This window comes from Diaporthe batatas (genome assembly GCF_019321695.1).
Source record: "Diaporthe batatas strain CRI 302-4 chromosome Unknown Contig00006, whole genome shotgun sequence".
Taxonomy (NCBI): Eukaryota; Fungi; Ascomycota; class Sordariomycetes; order Diaporthales; family Diaporthaceae; genus Diaporthe; species Diaporthe batatas.
Genome location: NW_025408553.1, coordinates 448,186 through 461,460, shown reverse-complemented (window position 1 = coordinate 461,460; position 13,275 = coordinate 448,186). Strand labels below are relative to the sequence as shown.

The window sequence follows — 13,275 nt, the reverse complement described above, 5'->3', positions numbered from 1 at the left end:
GATAAACCCCGTGGCGCTCCTTCACCGGGACTTGGCAATTGAACACGACAGAAAGTCAAACCACACATGGGTTTGAGGGCCATATCTTCGCGGTCGTCACTCGGCAGATTCTGGTTGTGATAAGTGAGCAGAAGCGGCGGATCCCCAAATGCAATCGACAGCTTGGCCAGCTTGGATCTGCGCCCTCGCGCTTGCGAATTGCTGGGTGCGACGCTTCCACAAATGCATACTACTATCTTGGCTTGACATCGGCCTGATATCCATTGACGCGCAGAGACGCGCTTCTTGAAGTCTCGGATATTTGACGCTCTGCCTGTCGGCCCTTGGCAGCACTGAGGCTGCATACTCCCGGGCCCGAATTGACCATCTGGGCACCTTGGAGTAAAATCACGAGTGAATTTGGTACATAAGTCGATACAGGCGGACGGACTATCAAGATGCCTCCTTTTTGTGCAAAGTGGGGAGCAATGGTGGTATCATGATGCACGCTCGGTGTATCGCATCTTTACGGACCCACGATACTGTAACCTGTGCCGAAAAAAAAAAAGATGTTGATCCAAAAGTGCTACAGCAGCAAACTGGAGAATGTGCCCTGAAGCCAGAGCGACCGACCGTGCTTGCAGACTTCATAAGTCAATAATAAATGGTCCGAGGCTGGCAATATGCTTAGGGACCCAATCAGCTTGCTCGAGTAGTATTGAAAAGCGTGATAATCGTAAGAAGTTTGAAAAAAGTTTGTGCTATCATAGTAGTTTGTGCACTTGGATCAGCTTCGGTGTGTGGCTGGCTACCATGCGCCGGCCCCGGAACACGCATCCTGGACCAGTAATACCACACGAGCACACCTCTGACGTATGATTATGGTGAGGGTAGGACAGAGGCAACACCACTTAAGCTGATGTAGAGGGCCAGCGTAGCAACGGGCCATGAGCTAATTTTGGTCCGGAAGACCATAGACGCTCATCATAGGCAGAAAGGGATGAACCAGCTGGCTGGGCAAGTGCGCAGGCTGCTTGGCCAGGCCACGCCGGACCTCTCCAAGGTCTTAGGCCGGACAGTTGTCGACCTCGGGAGTGCTCGCGTGCCAGGGCAAGCCCTTGGTGCTCCTGAATAGCGCCATGGGTGTTTTAGAAAAAGGGAAACAAAGGAAGAAGCCGAAGGAGGATCTAGCAGACTTATGTCGGTTGCCAAGGGCCAAGGCACGATGCTCGGTTGGTCTGCTGCCGGAGGCTGGCCAGTCAGTAACGGACTCTGTCTGAGCGCTCACTGATCAGGGCCCGGGACACCGGAGCACTAACTGGGCGGGTTGCTGCGGCAGATCTGCAGCTGAACGGATGATGAGTAGAGTTTCGAAACATATGCCGTTGAGACATTAGTCCAGACGGTCAGGCCGGCCCACCTACCCTGGCAGCAAGAAAGTTTGAGTGAGCGCATCGTACTTGGGCATCGTCAAAGCCCAGGCTCTAATTCCGAGCCCCGTGGGAGCGGATTTGGAACGCCCTGGTGAGACCCCCTGAAGTGGGCTGCACCATCGGCACGGCGACCGCGCCAGCTGGGCGTGCTCGAGATGACTACTTAGTACCTAGGCACTCGTGCACCGGCATCTCCAACAATGTCCGTCGGTGCCACAACACCGTGCCGTGTGGTTGGGTCTGGTCTGGTCTGGTCTGGGACCCTGCAGTCCGGGCGGCGAGGCGGATGACGATGTAGATGGGATATTGGATATATATTGCATCGACCACTTTGCCATCCTGAAGTTTTCGAAAGACCGACCAGCATCAACACCATTCGACTTGCGATTTAGATACCCAAAGAGCGCCTTCATTGCCGTTCAACAGTTTAGACCATATATTTTCACGACACACAACACCAAAATGGCACCCGGCCTGACAGAAGAGACCCCCCTTCCCATCAACGGATCAAAGGGCAAGGTCGAGAACGGCAAGCACATGATGGCTGAGGGGATCCAGGACGGACCGGCACCCTCCAAGAAGGGCAAGTACAATGCCATTCCCGGCCCCCTGGGTCTGGCGTCTGCCTCTCTCGAGGGCAAGGTTGCGCTGGTGACCGGTGCTGGTAAGTCAACCTGAATTTTCTCTGGTCTCTTCTCCATCCGATGCCCGCTTGGACGAACCCTCCCGCCGTTGCGTGCATCCCACCCAACCACCCAGCCAGCGGCTCGGCCCACGGCAGCAGATAGACCCTTGCCAGGGCCGACCGGACGGCGGGTGGGGGAGTCCGTTCGGACCCGTGTGTGCTGTACATCGCCGGCTCAGCGGGCAGGGATCAGCCGCTCTAGCCGCTCCCACTACCAGCCGCTCCGACCCTTGGCAGAGTTCAACCATAATGCTGACATGAGTTCTGCCTAGGGCGTGGCATTGGCCGTGAGATGGCCCTCGAGCTGGGGCGTCGCGGCGCAAAGGTCATCGTCAACTACGCCAACAGCAGCGAGTCGGCCGAGGAGGTCGTGGCCGCCATCAAGGAGGCCGGCTCCGACGCTGTCTCCATCAAGGCCAACGTCTCGGATGTCGACCAGATCGTCAGCATGTTCGCCGAGGCCAAGCAGGTCTGGGGCAAGCTGAACATCGTCTGCTCCAACAGCGGCGTCGTCTCCTTCGGCCACGTCAAGGACGTCACCCCTGAGGAGTTCGACCGTGTCTTCAACATCAACACCCGTGGCCAGTTCTTCGTCGCCCGCGAGGCCTACAACAACCTTGAGGAGGGCGGCCGCCTCATCATGATGGGCTCCATCACCGGCCAGGCCAAGGGTGTCCCCAAGCACGCCGTATACTCCGGCTCCAAGGGCACCATCGAGACCTTTGTGCGCTGCATGGCTATTGACTTTGGCGACAAGAAGATCACCGTCAACGCCATCGCTCCCGGTGGCATCAAGACCGACATGTACCACGCCGTCTGCAGAGAGTACATCCCTGGCGGCAAGACCCTCGACGATGATGGAGTCGATGAGGTATGTGTTTCCCAGACAATAAACATACATCCTTGAATACCGACGTCATAACTGACATGAATTCAATAGTTCGCTGCTGGCTGGTCGCCGCTCCACCGTGTTGGTCTTCCCATCGACATTGCCCGTGTTGTCTGCTTCCTTGCCTCCCAGGATGGCGAGTGGATCAACGGCAAGGTTCTCGGCATTGACGGTGCCGCGTGCATGTAGATTAAAGTTAGGGGGCATGGGTGTGTAGGCAACACAGTTTGGCTTTAGTCGTTTCTGATGTGATCTCATTGACCACAGCAGCCCGATGGTCCCATTGGGCAGGCGTTGGGGATTTTTTATGCAGCACCTTACTGTATCATGGTTGAATCCTGTTTAAGAACACGTATATACCAGACAAAGAATCAATACGTGGTTTCCCGTCATCATATTACCCCGTAATCAACCTATTGAGTGAAGACACACAAAGCGTGACCAACGTCGGCCATTCCCGTTGCCCTTGCTCAAACCTGAGACTCAACATATGCCTTCAGGTCCCTCCCCTGTTGCTCAAATAAACCCTGAAGCGTGGACCTGGCAACCAGCAGGGAGGGTATGAGCGGATTTTCGTAGTATGTCTCATACGATACATACCTCGTGATTCCATGCCCCTGGTTCACGAGGATGTTGGGATGCTCCGCAACCACGAGAGCCCCAAAAACTGTGACATTGCTCCGCCAGGTTGGAAAGTCCCTTTCCAGCACTGTCACTACCTCCTCACTGGTGGTATTGACAAAGGGGACGATGCCAGAGGTGGTGAGGTTCATGGGCATGCCGACGTACACGTCCTCTGGTGTCTTAACCCCTGCCGGTAAATCAACCTCGACAACAAAGCTATTCCACATGTGGTACGAGCTATAGTCGATGAGAGCATCGTACACGCTCTCTATTGTCACACAATAGTCAACTGTTACTGGTCCAAAGTGATGTCTTGTAGATGATTCTCAAGATTGCTGTCAGGGGACCATGGGAAAGTAGTAGTAGTGCTCACCTGGGGGGGCATGGATGAACTCCTCGGTGCACACCGTAAAGACAGCGTTGGTATCTCCGTAAGTCGGTGTTGGTAGGGTGGTCTTGGAGTCCTTGGGACATCGGATGCTGGTCCAGTCAATCGCGCACTCGGGGGAGAGGGCCAATGCGCTGGCTATGAGACTGCAAGCAGATAAATGACGGATAAAGGCTGAGAAATGCATTTAAGCGGCTCTTAAGATCGTGGTTGTGAAATAGCTGTGGCTTTTCCGAGACGTTTCCGAGACTTTGAAGCGACGTTGTCGTTATCTGGGAGAGGGAGAAGAAACCCTGCTCTATCGATTTTGGTGATTACAATAGCACTGGTGCCAGTGCGTCCTGAGGGGCATATGCAGTGGTGGATCCTTCGTCCAACTGGAAAAAGCAAGTGCATGATGCACACCTCGATACCTGATATGATCCGCACTAATTCAACTACTTCCGGACAGAGGAATATCGGACAGAGGAATATGCTACGCTCCGAACGGTTCAAGACATCATGCATGGCGTCCATGCCATGTAACCACGCGTGCATAATGGCTTGGTATGCCTAGCTGTGTATGAGTGAGAGGTGGTCGGCTTAATGTCTATGTACTTTGGAGCATCCCAAAGAGACAGCCAGAATGATCATGCTGTTTAGGAACTGTGCTCTTCAAAATAACAATGGACGTTGTTTTGAGAGTCAAAAGGTCTAGCCAACTAAGGTCTGCCGTCCTTTTGTACTACCGTAATATGGTCAGATGCTTGATCATCGTGTTTGGTGTATTCAGCTGTCATAGAGCCAGTTCTGGTTTTCGCGCTCCTTTTTCTGAACGTGTGCTTCCCGCCCATTCCCAATTGCGCCCGATGTTTCTGTTTGTCTGTTTGTTTTCTGAACTTGATTGAATCTTGCTTCTTGGTCACTGCGCTATGCTCGACTTCTTTCTGTGGGCAGCTGGAGCTGGGTTGATATTCGATGCGTATCTACCCTGCCTGGTCCAACTTTGAATCAATGATAGCTTGATTTCCTCACCTAGATCGAAACGCTAGAAACTTCCGAGGTCAATTCATTAGTATTCCAAGGGTCACTGGATACTAGACATAATAATGATACTGTCACTTCACTGTAATTACAAGTTCCTGTATGTCGTTCATCACTACACGATGTATCACACTTGGGCATATTCCAACAGAACGGTTGCGTGTCAGTCAGCACTATTCTGTCTCATCAAGCAGTGTATTGAGCTCTATGGTATTCTGCTCCTCCCCGGCTCGTTTCCTCACAAGAGCTTCGTGCTATTCAGCCTTGAGCATGAATCTGGTCTTGGCGAAGCGGCTGACAGTGCTAGGTGTAAATGGGCTATTTAGGGGGCTATTTAGGGGCATTGTTACACCTCGTACGTGGAGCCAGACAAAGTTCGGCCCAACGCTCAAGTGCTCCAATTTCCAGTGAGTGTAACTGTGACACCTTTGTTCCTCGCGCCCGAACCCTACCTATGTGCCTTGCAATTTGCACGATACAGTTGATGCTGAACAGTATGTAGTTCTGTGTCAAAGGGGCTCAAACTACACATGCTTGTTCATCCCATGAATTTGGGTAATTGTCGTGTAGCTTCCTTCCCACGTCATTGGCCGTCTGTAGCGGTGATTTAGTGACATTAGTTGCTTGCATCCTAACCCTGGGAGCTGTTAGGTTGGTCCCGGGTGTTGGTTGCAGCTTAGAAATCATCTCGTATTTGATTGATTGTAACTCCATGGCGCAAATCCATGGCGCGTGCCACGGCCATGTCGACGGGGGTAGGCCTTTGAGCACTTGAGCCTTGCTGCCTTCCCGCATCAAGGGCTCGGGCGCACCGACGCCGAGACCGAGCCACGGTTCAGCTCAAAAGCCTAAGGCAACACATCCCCTCAAGCAAGTAAAATAGCTTGCCCCATAACTCCTTGCGCTGCAAACTCTCAGCCCAGGTCCTCCGAAGCTCCCACGACCTCTCTGGGGACGGACACGAGCACGAAAAGGCACCATTATGGCGTCCACAATGGGCATCATCACCCGCGTCACGGCGGCTCTGTTGTTTCTCGTTGTTGTTCGCTTCTTCTATCGACTTTACCAGGTTCGAATGTTGTTTAGAGAGGCAGCTCAGAAATATGGCATCGTCGGTCTTGCCCGAACACGCATCTCTCTCCCCGTCGATTTTACTAACTTCTCGTGCAGCCGATGATTCCTCACTCGTTCTTGTTCGGTCACCTTGAGATCATGAGCAAGATACTGGCCAAATACCCGGCAGATCTCCATCCTCAGTGTGTGCCTTTATTGCTTGCCCAGGAGTATCCCGAGATTGGCGAACAGTCAATTTTCTACCTGGATACATGGCCCTTCTCCCATCCGATGATCGCCGTATTCCACCCGGACATGATGGCGCAATTCACCCAAGATAACTCCAGGCCAAAGCACGCCCAAATGCGGGACGAGTTCTACGTATTGTCCGGATGCAACGATCTTGTTAATCAGGAAGGCCAAGTCTGGAAGATGTGGAGAAGCATTTTCAACCCTGGATTCTCCGTCAAGAACTTGATGTCCCTCGTACCGGCCTTCTTGGAGGAGATCCAGGTCTTCCGGGATTCGCTGGATGAAATCGCGGCCAGCGGCGAAGTTGTCCAGCTTGACGTCAAAGCCATGCGAGCGACCGGAGATATCATCGGACGGGCAACACTGTGAGTATCTTGTTTCGCTTCTATTCGGTATACGTCCGAAGCGATACACGGGCACTGTGAGCTTATCAGCTTGTCCGCGCGATACCACGCTGACACCATCCAGTGGACAGCGACTACACTGCCAGGATGGAAACAACCCATTCTTTGAATCACTGAAAGAGGCAATTAGCTGGCTCATCGCAGAACACAGCCCACCGATGATCCTCAAGTCGATGCACCCCCTCCGACGCCTCCGACTTTGGAATGCCAACCGTATCATGAAGAACTACGTAAAGCCGAGGATCGAGCGCGGCGTTGCTGAGTATGCACAGAGCAAAGGTGACTCTACAGGTCCCAAAACGATAATTTCACTCGCTATCAAATCTTATGTCGACGAGGTGCAAGGAATCTCTGGCATCGCAGACGTGGATCCTTCATTTGTCGAGATGGCGGTCTCTCAGGTCAAGCTCTTCATGCTCGCTGGCCACGACACGACGGGCTCAACGTTGTGTTTTATTTACCACCTTCTCAACAAGAACAAATCAGCCCTAGAAGCCATACGTGCCGAGCACGACGACGTGTTGGGAAAGGACACGAGTGCCGCGCGAGACAGACTGTCCGCCAATCCACAGTTACTCAACCAGCTACCGTTCACGGCGGCCGTCATTAAGGAGACACTGAGGCTTTTCCCACCGGTTGGGACGGTGCGCGAAGGCGCTGAGGATCTCTTTCTCACGCACCCGGATACGGGAATGCGATACCCGACAAAAGGGATGATGGTCTTCAGCTGCAGTATAGCAGAGCACCGCACCGAAAAGTTCTGGCCCCGCCCCAACGAATTCGTCCCGGAGCGATGGTTTGCAAAGGAAGGAGAGCCTTTATACGTCCGAAAAAATGCTTTTCGTGAGTTTAAACCCCCCACAAGACTTGAATAGCTTGAATATGTTGCTAATTCCTTTGGAAAGGTCCTTTTGAACTGTGAGCACCATCTTCCCTTTTTTGATACTCCTTATTGTTCCTACTTTGAAATCACACATAATGCAGCACTTGAGGCCCAGTCGCAGGTGACTAACACGCAGAAGGGGACCTCGCAACTGCATAGGACAGGAGTTGGCTCAGCTGGAGCTCAAGGCCATATTGGCTATGACGATCCGTGACTTCGATATCTCTAGTGTCTGGAAAAAAGACGACCCAGAATGGTTTGGGGACAAGGCATATCAAGGCACTCTCGCCAACGAGATAACAGGCCACCCCAAGCAGTATATGCCTGTGCGAGTGTTGAAGAGGCGGTAAAGTCTTATATCGTATTCGTGAGCATGTCGGAATTCAGTCCTATACGGTGCACCGCATGGGCAGTGAGTGCTGCTCAAGTGCATCATGAGGAGCAGCATCCCACAGCGTCCTGTGGGAAGTAGCATAAATCCCCGTGGATCAATTGAGTAGAGTGCAACCAAAAATCACTGTGCGAGATCTTCCGTACGTAGTGTACTATTTGATGAGTATATACCCGTGTTGCATACATTGACGAGATGCACTGAAGCTTTGGGCCACTATACAACGGGTCTTGACGGGGTTCTCATATGGAAGCCGTCAGAATTTGAATTGAGGCCATGGCGGCTCTCTCGTCGGCGCATTTTGAAGAAGCTGTCATGAAGTTTCAGCGTTGATATTGTGCACGCTTGACAGATGAGGGTCACCAGCAATAAGAGCTCGGATGTAGCTGCTCAAGCTCATAAGCCGCTAAGAAGAACTGAGTCCAACCCTTAATCCTGGACCCCGTGTTTTAATGCGGAAATCTGATGTAATAATTTGGAGAAAGCCCGAGTGTCTGATCGCTGAGCTCGAGGATATGGAACAGGACCACGGCACGAGATTCGAATATATCGGGGTTTTCTATGCTTGCTCTTGACACTTGGAAGTGTGATTAAGAAATGGATGGAAGGTTTTTCCACGTAAGAAAAAAAAAAAAAAAAAGGTAAGGTGCACTTTTCAGAATACATTTCATTAAGATGAATCTCGGATGAAGCATGATCTTGGGCCCAGACTTAGTTTGCAGATGAAGACTGGGAAAGCATCCTCCACCGCCGAAGAAAAACCAAAGCCAAACCATGTATCAAGAGCCAAGTCTCTATCATAGGCATACTTAAATGGAAGAAGTCCGTGCCCAAATCCAAAGTCGACTGTATTCACAAGGGAGGTTTTTGTCAAACCAGTTTGCCATATTCCCAACATATCATATTATCCCGAACTTCAGTTCAGGAATTTCTCACGCATAGATTCCAGTTGCTCGTGACGCCTGAGAGCGGTGTCGAAAGTCACATACTTGCTCTCATCGCCGTCTGCAAATGCCTCGTACAGAGCTGCAACGCACCTGGCCGGGCCTGGGAGCTCCGCTTGCCATTCTTGCCACTGCCACTCAACTGGCCTGGTCTCTCCTGAGGCCTGATCATGCCATTCAATCAATGTACTATCGCCCTGGTTGAGATGACGACCTTCGTAGGTGAAGCGCAAACTCCCCTTCTCCCCGCGGATGGTCCACACAAACGATGGCTGCTTTGGGTCTGGGAATACTGCTCCGACTCGCCACATGGTCACCAACTTGGCGTCATTTCTGGTGAACGATGATTCCGGCAGTGATGCCGTCACGACGACAAGGTCCGGAGAATCTGTAGGAAGCTCTCCTACAAGCTCGCCCCCTGGACGATCCAGGAGCTTGATCTTGGGGTTTTGAATCTGCATCATGGCATGGACATTTTCCGCGTCGCCAAGGACGTATTGGATGGGATCCCAAGCTGCGAGGTTTATGTCAGTGGGTCAGCCCAACAAACTCCAAATCATAGTATTGACGTAAAACAAAGTGAAGTGGTACTGACTGTGTCCGAACCCAATTGCAAAGAAGTTTGCGCCAGACTTTGAGTTACTCAATGACTCCAGGCCTGGGTACAGAACATCTTCGCCCTCTCTTGTGGCGTTGCTGTTGACTTGACTGTTGATGACTTTTCCGATGGTTCCCTCGGTCAAAAGTTCCTTTAACTTGACAACATATGGTGCAAGCCTGGCCTGGTTAACAACAGCCGTCCTGCCACCGGCTTTCCTCGACAGCTCTGTCAACTCCCTTGCTCTGAGCGCATTCTCTGCTAGTGGCCACTCGACGATGACGTCCTTGCCAGCTGCAACGCTCGGTCGAACTGTGTCGTAATGCTTGTCCACCCAGACACTGCATACAACTAGGTCGACATTGGGGTCCAGAGCAAGCTCTTCAGGTGCGCCGTATGTGCGAATGCTGTCAGGATTCGGGAGGCTGAAATATTCAACAGATTCTCGAGCACGCTCCGCAGTGGACCCGAGCACTGCAACAATCTGGTACCGTTGTTGACCACGAGGCGAGAGGAGATAGGGTAGATGAGCCTTTGCAGCCCAGCCAGATTTTGACTTTGCAGAGAGGCCGATAAGTCCTACACGAATGAGAGCCATGATTGTAGTTTACTGGCTAATACAGAAATTCACTGAAAGACAAAAATCGATGGATCGTGGAAATATTTATACTCATTCTCTCATCAATTAGAAATAGCATTGTCCAGGCGTGCGACTGGGTTCTCCGCTCTGTCCGCCGGACAGTATTCACGCGTATTTCTGAATACATGCACGAACCCCGCTTGCTTACGAATGCATTCCCAGAAGCGTTTGTGTGAGAGTGTGTCAGAATTATTAATAAGCGTTCGTAAGTGACTACGATCCATACACCTAAAGGCGGATGAATGCGGCCGCCTGAATGTCTCCGGTGTCGAATATGTAAGCACCACGTTATTAAACATCACGCAATATACAAACACCACGGACACTAGGATCACCTTAATTCAGCTTTATCACTTCTTAAAATCATACCACCTAATTCCACCTCTATTTTAAATACCTAGGTATATTAAGAACTATATATAATACTTAAATATACTTTTAAATATATACTATTATAATATATTATTTAATTACTTATTATAGATAAGGGACTAGTAAATTAAATAATAGTATTAGGTTTAAAATTAGAAGTATAGGTAATTATAAGTTGACTTCATTATAGGTGTGTGAATATAAAAGCGTAATTTGCTTTTTAAGGTGTGTGATATTTAGTGGACTTGGATCCATGGATCCATGTGTATACTGGTCAATACAACAAATTCATTTGGTTGAATTCTTTTATTTTGACAGTCTGCTTCTCTACCTGATCACTTGCAGTGAAACCTCAAGAATTCCCTACCAAGGAAGACCAAAGCCACTTTGAAGGAACTTAATCCGAGTCGTCCTCCCCCTCAGCCTGGTCCTCACCTCCCTGAGCATTGGCGAAGACGTTGACAGCCTTGTCAAAGGCTTTATTGCGTCTCTCCTCGAGCGCTTGAGCCGAAGCCTTCAGGTTATCAGGGGCTTTCTCATTCAACGTCACAGAGAATTTGGCTCCCGCCTCTTGGCTGTTCAACAAGTTTCTCTTAACGAGACCTAATTTAGTGATGTCATTAGTTCAAGCCTTGTTTCTCAAAATCGAAGGGATGCAGTCCGGACGTTCGAAGGATGGAAAATGGGGGATACAGAAGCAGTGTCCAAAGGCCACCTACCTCCAACATGTAGCTCGTCAATGCGGGGCTTGTTCTGGACCATAGTCTCCAGTTCCTTCTCAGTCAACTCGACGACCTTCTCCATCTTTGTGAGGATGGCTTGTGCCTCCTCAGGGGTAGGATCAGCACCCTATTAAACTTTTGTCAGCACTTTATTGTTCTCGCACATCGAACACTCAATATGTAGCTGTGGACATCTGGAGGCCACGTACATCGTATTCGCTGATGCTCTTCTTAATTTCAGATACAATAGAGTTAGTTTTGCGTCCCAGCTTGATAACATCTCCGAGCTTCATGTTCGGCCCCTTGTCGGCGATCTTGATGGACTTCTCCAGCTTGCGCTGAATAGCATCGATGTGGCCTTGCACTTTCTTGACAGACATTATCACGTTTGAGACGGTGGATGGCTGTGTTTGGGGTAACTAATGTTGGAGGATGGTTGCCTTTGATTGTGGATTGTGGTGACTTATTCACTGGATTTCTGTGTGCGAGCGCCCTCTTTAAGTACATTCTGGAGCTCTCGAGATCATATGAAGTTGTGAGTCTCATTTGAGCCACCGTGTATGCTCACGACATGTGGCTCACCATGCCGAGGTCAGGAGCTTCCGCAGCAACCCCAAGATCAATGCAGCTCCTTGTTATAACTCAGGCATAAAACATAACACGGGCATTACGCCAACGTGGATATTGGAGGAAGAGAGGATGACAGCGGCCCGTAGTATCTACAGTCATCGCCACCTAGGTAGATGGATGCCCGGCGGGGAGCTGAGGCGCTTGTGTGGTCGCAACAGTAGGCTGAAAGGGGAAAGCCAAGAACCTGCGACAGAGCTGCCGTTCATGCGGCGGCACGTCGCGGTCGTCCCCCGCAGAATGCTCATCAGGGATCAACCATGGGAATCAGCTATTCTACTTGTGGCCGGACGTCAGAGTGTCGGCATTCACATGCTTACAGAAACGTTCCTTCGACTTCATTCTCTACAATTGTATGATTGTCAGAGCGAGTGCGGTGCGTATGTGTGATCTGTAAGTTGGTTGTGCTTTCAGTAGATGACCCCAAGTGAAGCAAGTGACGATGTGCATTTGTTAACACCCTCGCGGAATAGTTGCCCAATAAGTGCAAAGCCTCCGGCATGGCACGAAGCAAGGCAGAGGTATGTTGAGGGAAGCCTCGGCTGTCTGCCTCGTGGCTGAAGCACGCGCCGTCTGGCTCTCCGATCTCATGCTACACCTACCTACTGGGTAGCTTCCGGGATCTTGAGCAAGTACTGATCATCGGTAGCTAGAGTTCATAGGTCAAGTGAGCCGGAATTGTGACACATGGTACTCTACATGGGATGACGACGTCAAACTTGCTTCTCTGTCAATCCATGGGTTGGGTTTACTCCATGTTTGAAACACTGACCCTTGCGCAAGGCATTCTCCCCACAGGCCAAAGGGTCTCGACCGTGTTTTCCAGAATGTCTCGGGTCACCAAATGAGGCCGCCTGCCTGCAACATTGGCAGGACATGTGAACGCCATGCAGAGAGGGACGAAGCTTTAACATGTGCACATGTGACGCGTGGCACCATTTGCATCAACATCACACATCAGATTATGCAGTGCCACGATCGGTTGAGAGGATACAATGCCACACTCTTAGACAAAACACATTCAAGTCAAATTGCTTGAGGCCATAATCTAGAGGCTTTCGCGACGACTGACTGCATCTCCGTTGAAGCAGTTTGCTGAAACAACGGTAAGTATATTCATCGTCAACCAGTCGAGCTCCCAAGTGTTCACGATTGCGGGCACAGAAGGACTATGGGTAAAACCCAAAAGAATAACAACTACAAAGTGGCAACCAAACCCCGGTGGCTTCAGCCTTGACAGCCACTTCACGGCTAGTTTAATATCACCGGCACGAGTGGGTCAAGACCAAACACTAAGACTTGCAGTGCGGGTTGATGGCTTCTGAAGGCACACCATTTCGCTGTAGATTGGGAGGTCTCCGTTGGAAA

The 13,275-nt window shown here is 50.9% G+C and overlaps 4 protein-coding genes across 4 annotated transcripts; 1 reads left to right on the top strand and 3 right to left on the bottom strand.

The window, feature by feature from the left end:
• Positions 1-1,874: 1,874 nt before the first annotated feature.
• On the top strand, positions 1,875-3,175 carry KVR01_006076 (uncharacterized protein; the record flags this gene model as incomplete). The annotated part of the gene is made up of 3 exons (XM_044791062.1): positions 1,875-2,076; positions 2,370-2,968; positions 3,038-3,175. The coding sequence occupies 3 exons, from the start codon at positions 1,875-1,877 to the stop codon at positions 3,173-3,175; spliced, it is 939 nt and encodes a 312-aa protein (XP_044644879.1).
• Positions 3,176-3,456: 281 nt separating this feature from the next.
• KVR01_006454 (uncharacterized protein) lies at positions 3,457-4,185 on the bottom strand (the record flags this gene model as incomplete). The annotated part of the gene is made up of 2 exons (XM_044789586.1): positions 3,457-3,878; positions 3,984-4,185. 2 exons carry the CDS (start codon positions 4,183-4,185, stop codon positions 3,457-3,459), a joined length of 624 nt encoding a protein of 207 aa, XP_044645257.1.
• A 4,672-nt stretch (positions 4,186-8,857) lies between these two features.
• Positions 8,858-10,246, bottom strand: KVR01_006241 (uncharacterized protein). The gene is made up of 2 exons (XM_044792547.1): positions 9,544-10,246; positions 8,858-9,462 (listed from the first exon to the last, which is right to left on the bottom strand). The coding sequence occupies exons 1-2, from the start codon at positions 10,142-10,144 to the stop codon at positions 8,921-8,923; spliced, it is 1,143 nt and encodes a 380-aa protein (XP_044645044.1). The 5' UTR covers positions 10,145-10,246; the 3' UTR covers positions 8,858-8,920.
• Positions 10,247-10,955: 709 nt separating this feature from the next.
• KVR01_006272 (uncharacterized protein) lies at positions 10,956-11,660 on the bottom strand (the record flags this gene model as incomplete). The annotated part of the gene is made up of 3 exons (XM_044782840.1): positions 10,956-11,161; positions 11,278-11,407; positions 11,490-11,660. The coding sequence occupies 3 exons, from the start codon at positions 11,658-11,660 to the stop codon at positions 10,956-10,958; spliced, it is 507 nt and encodes a 168-aa protein (XP_044645075.1).
• Positions 11,661-13,275: the final 1,615 nt, after the last annotated feature.

Coding starts and splice junctions, on each gene's coding strand:
- KVR01_006241 (XM_044792547.1), bottom strand. CDS start 10,144: ATGGCTCTCATTCGTGTAGGACTTATCGGCCTCTCTGCAAAGTCAAAA. Junction 9,463..9,543: donor TGCAATTGGGTTCGGACACA/GTCAGTACCACT, acceptor TAAACCTCGCAG/CTTGGGATCCCATCCAATAC.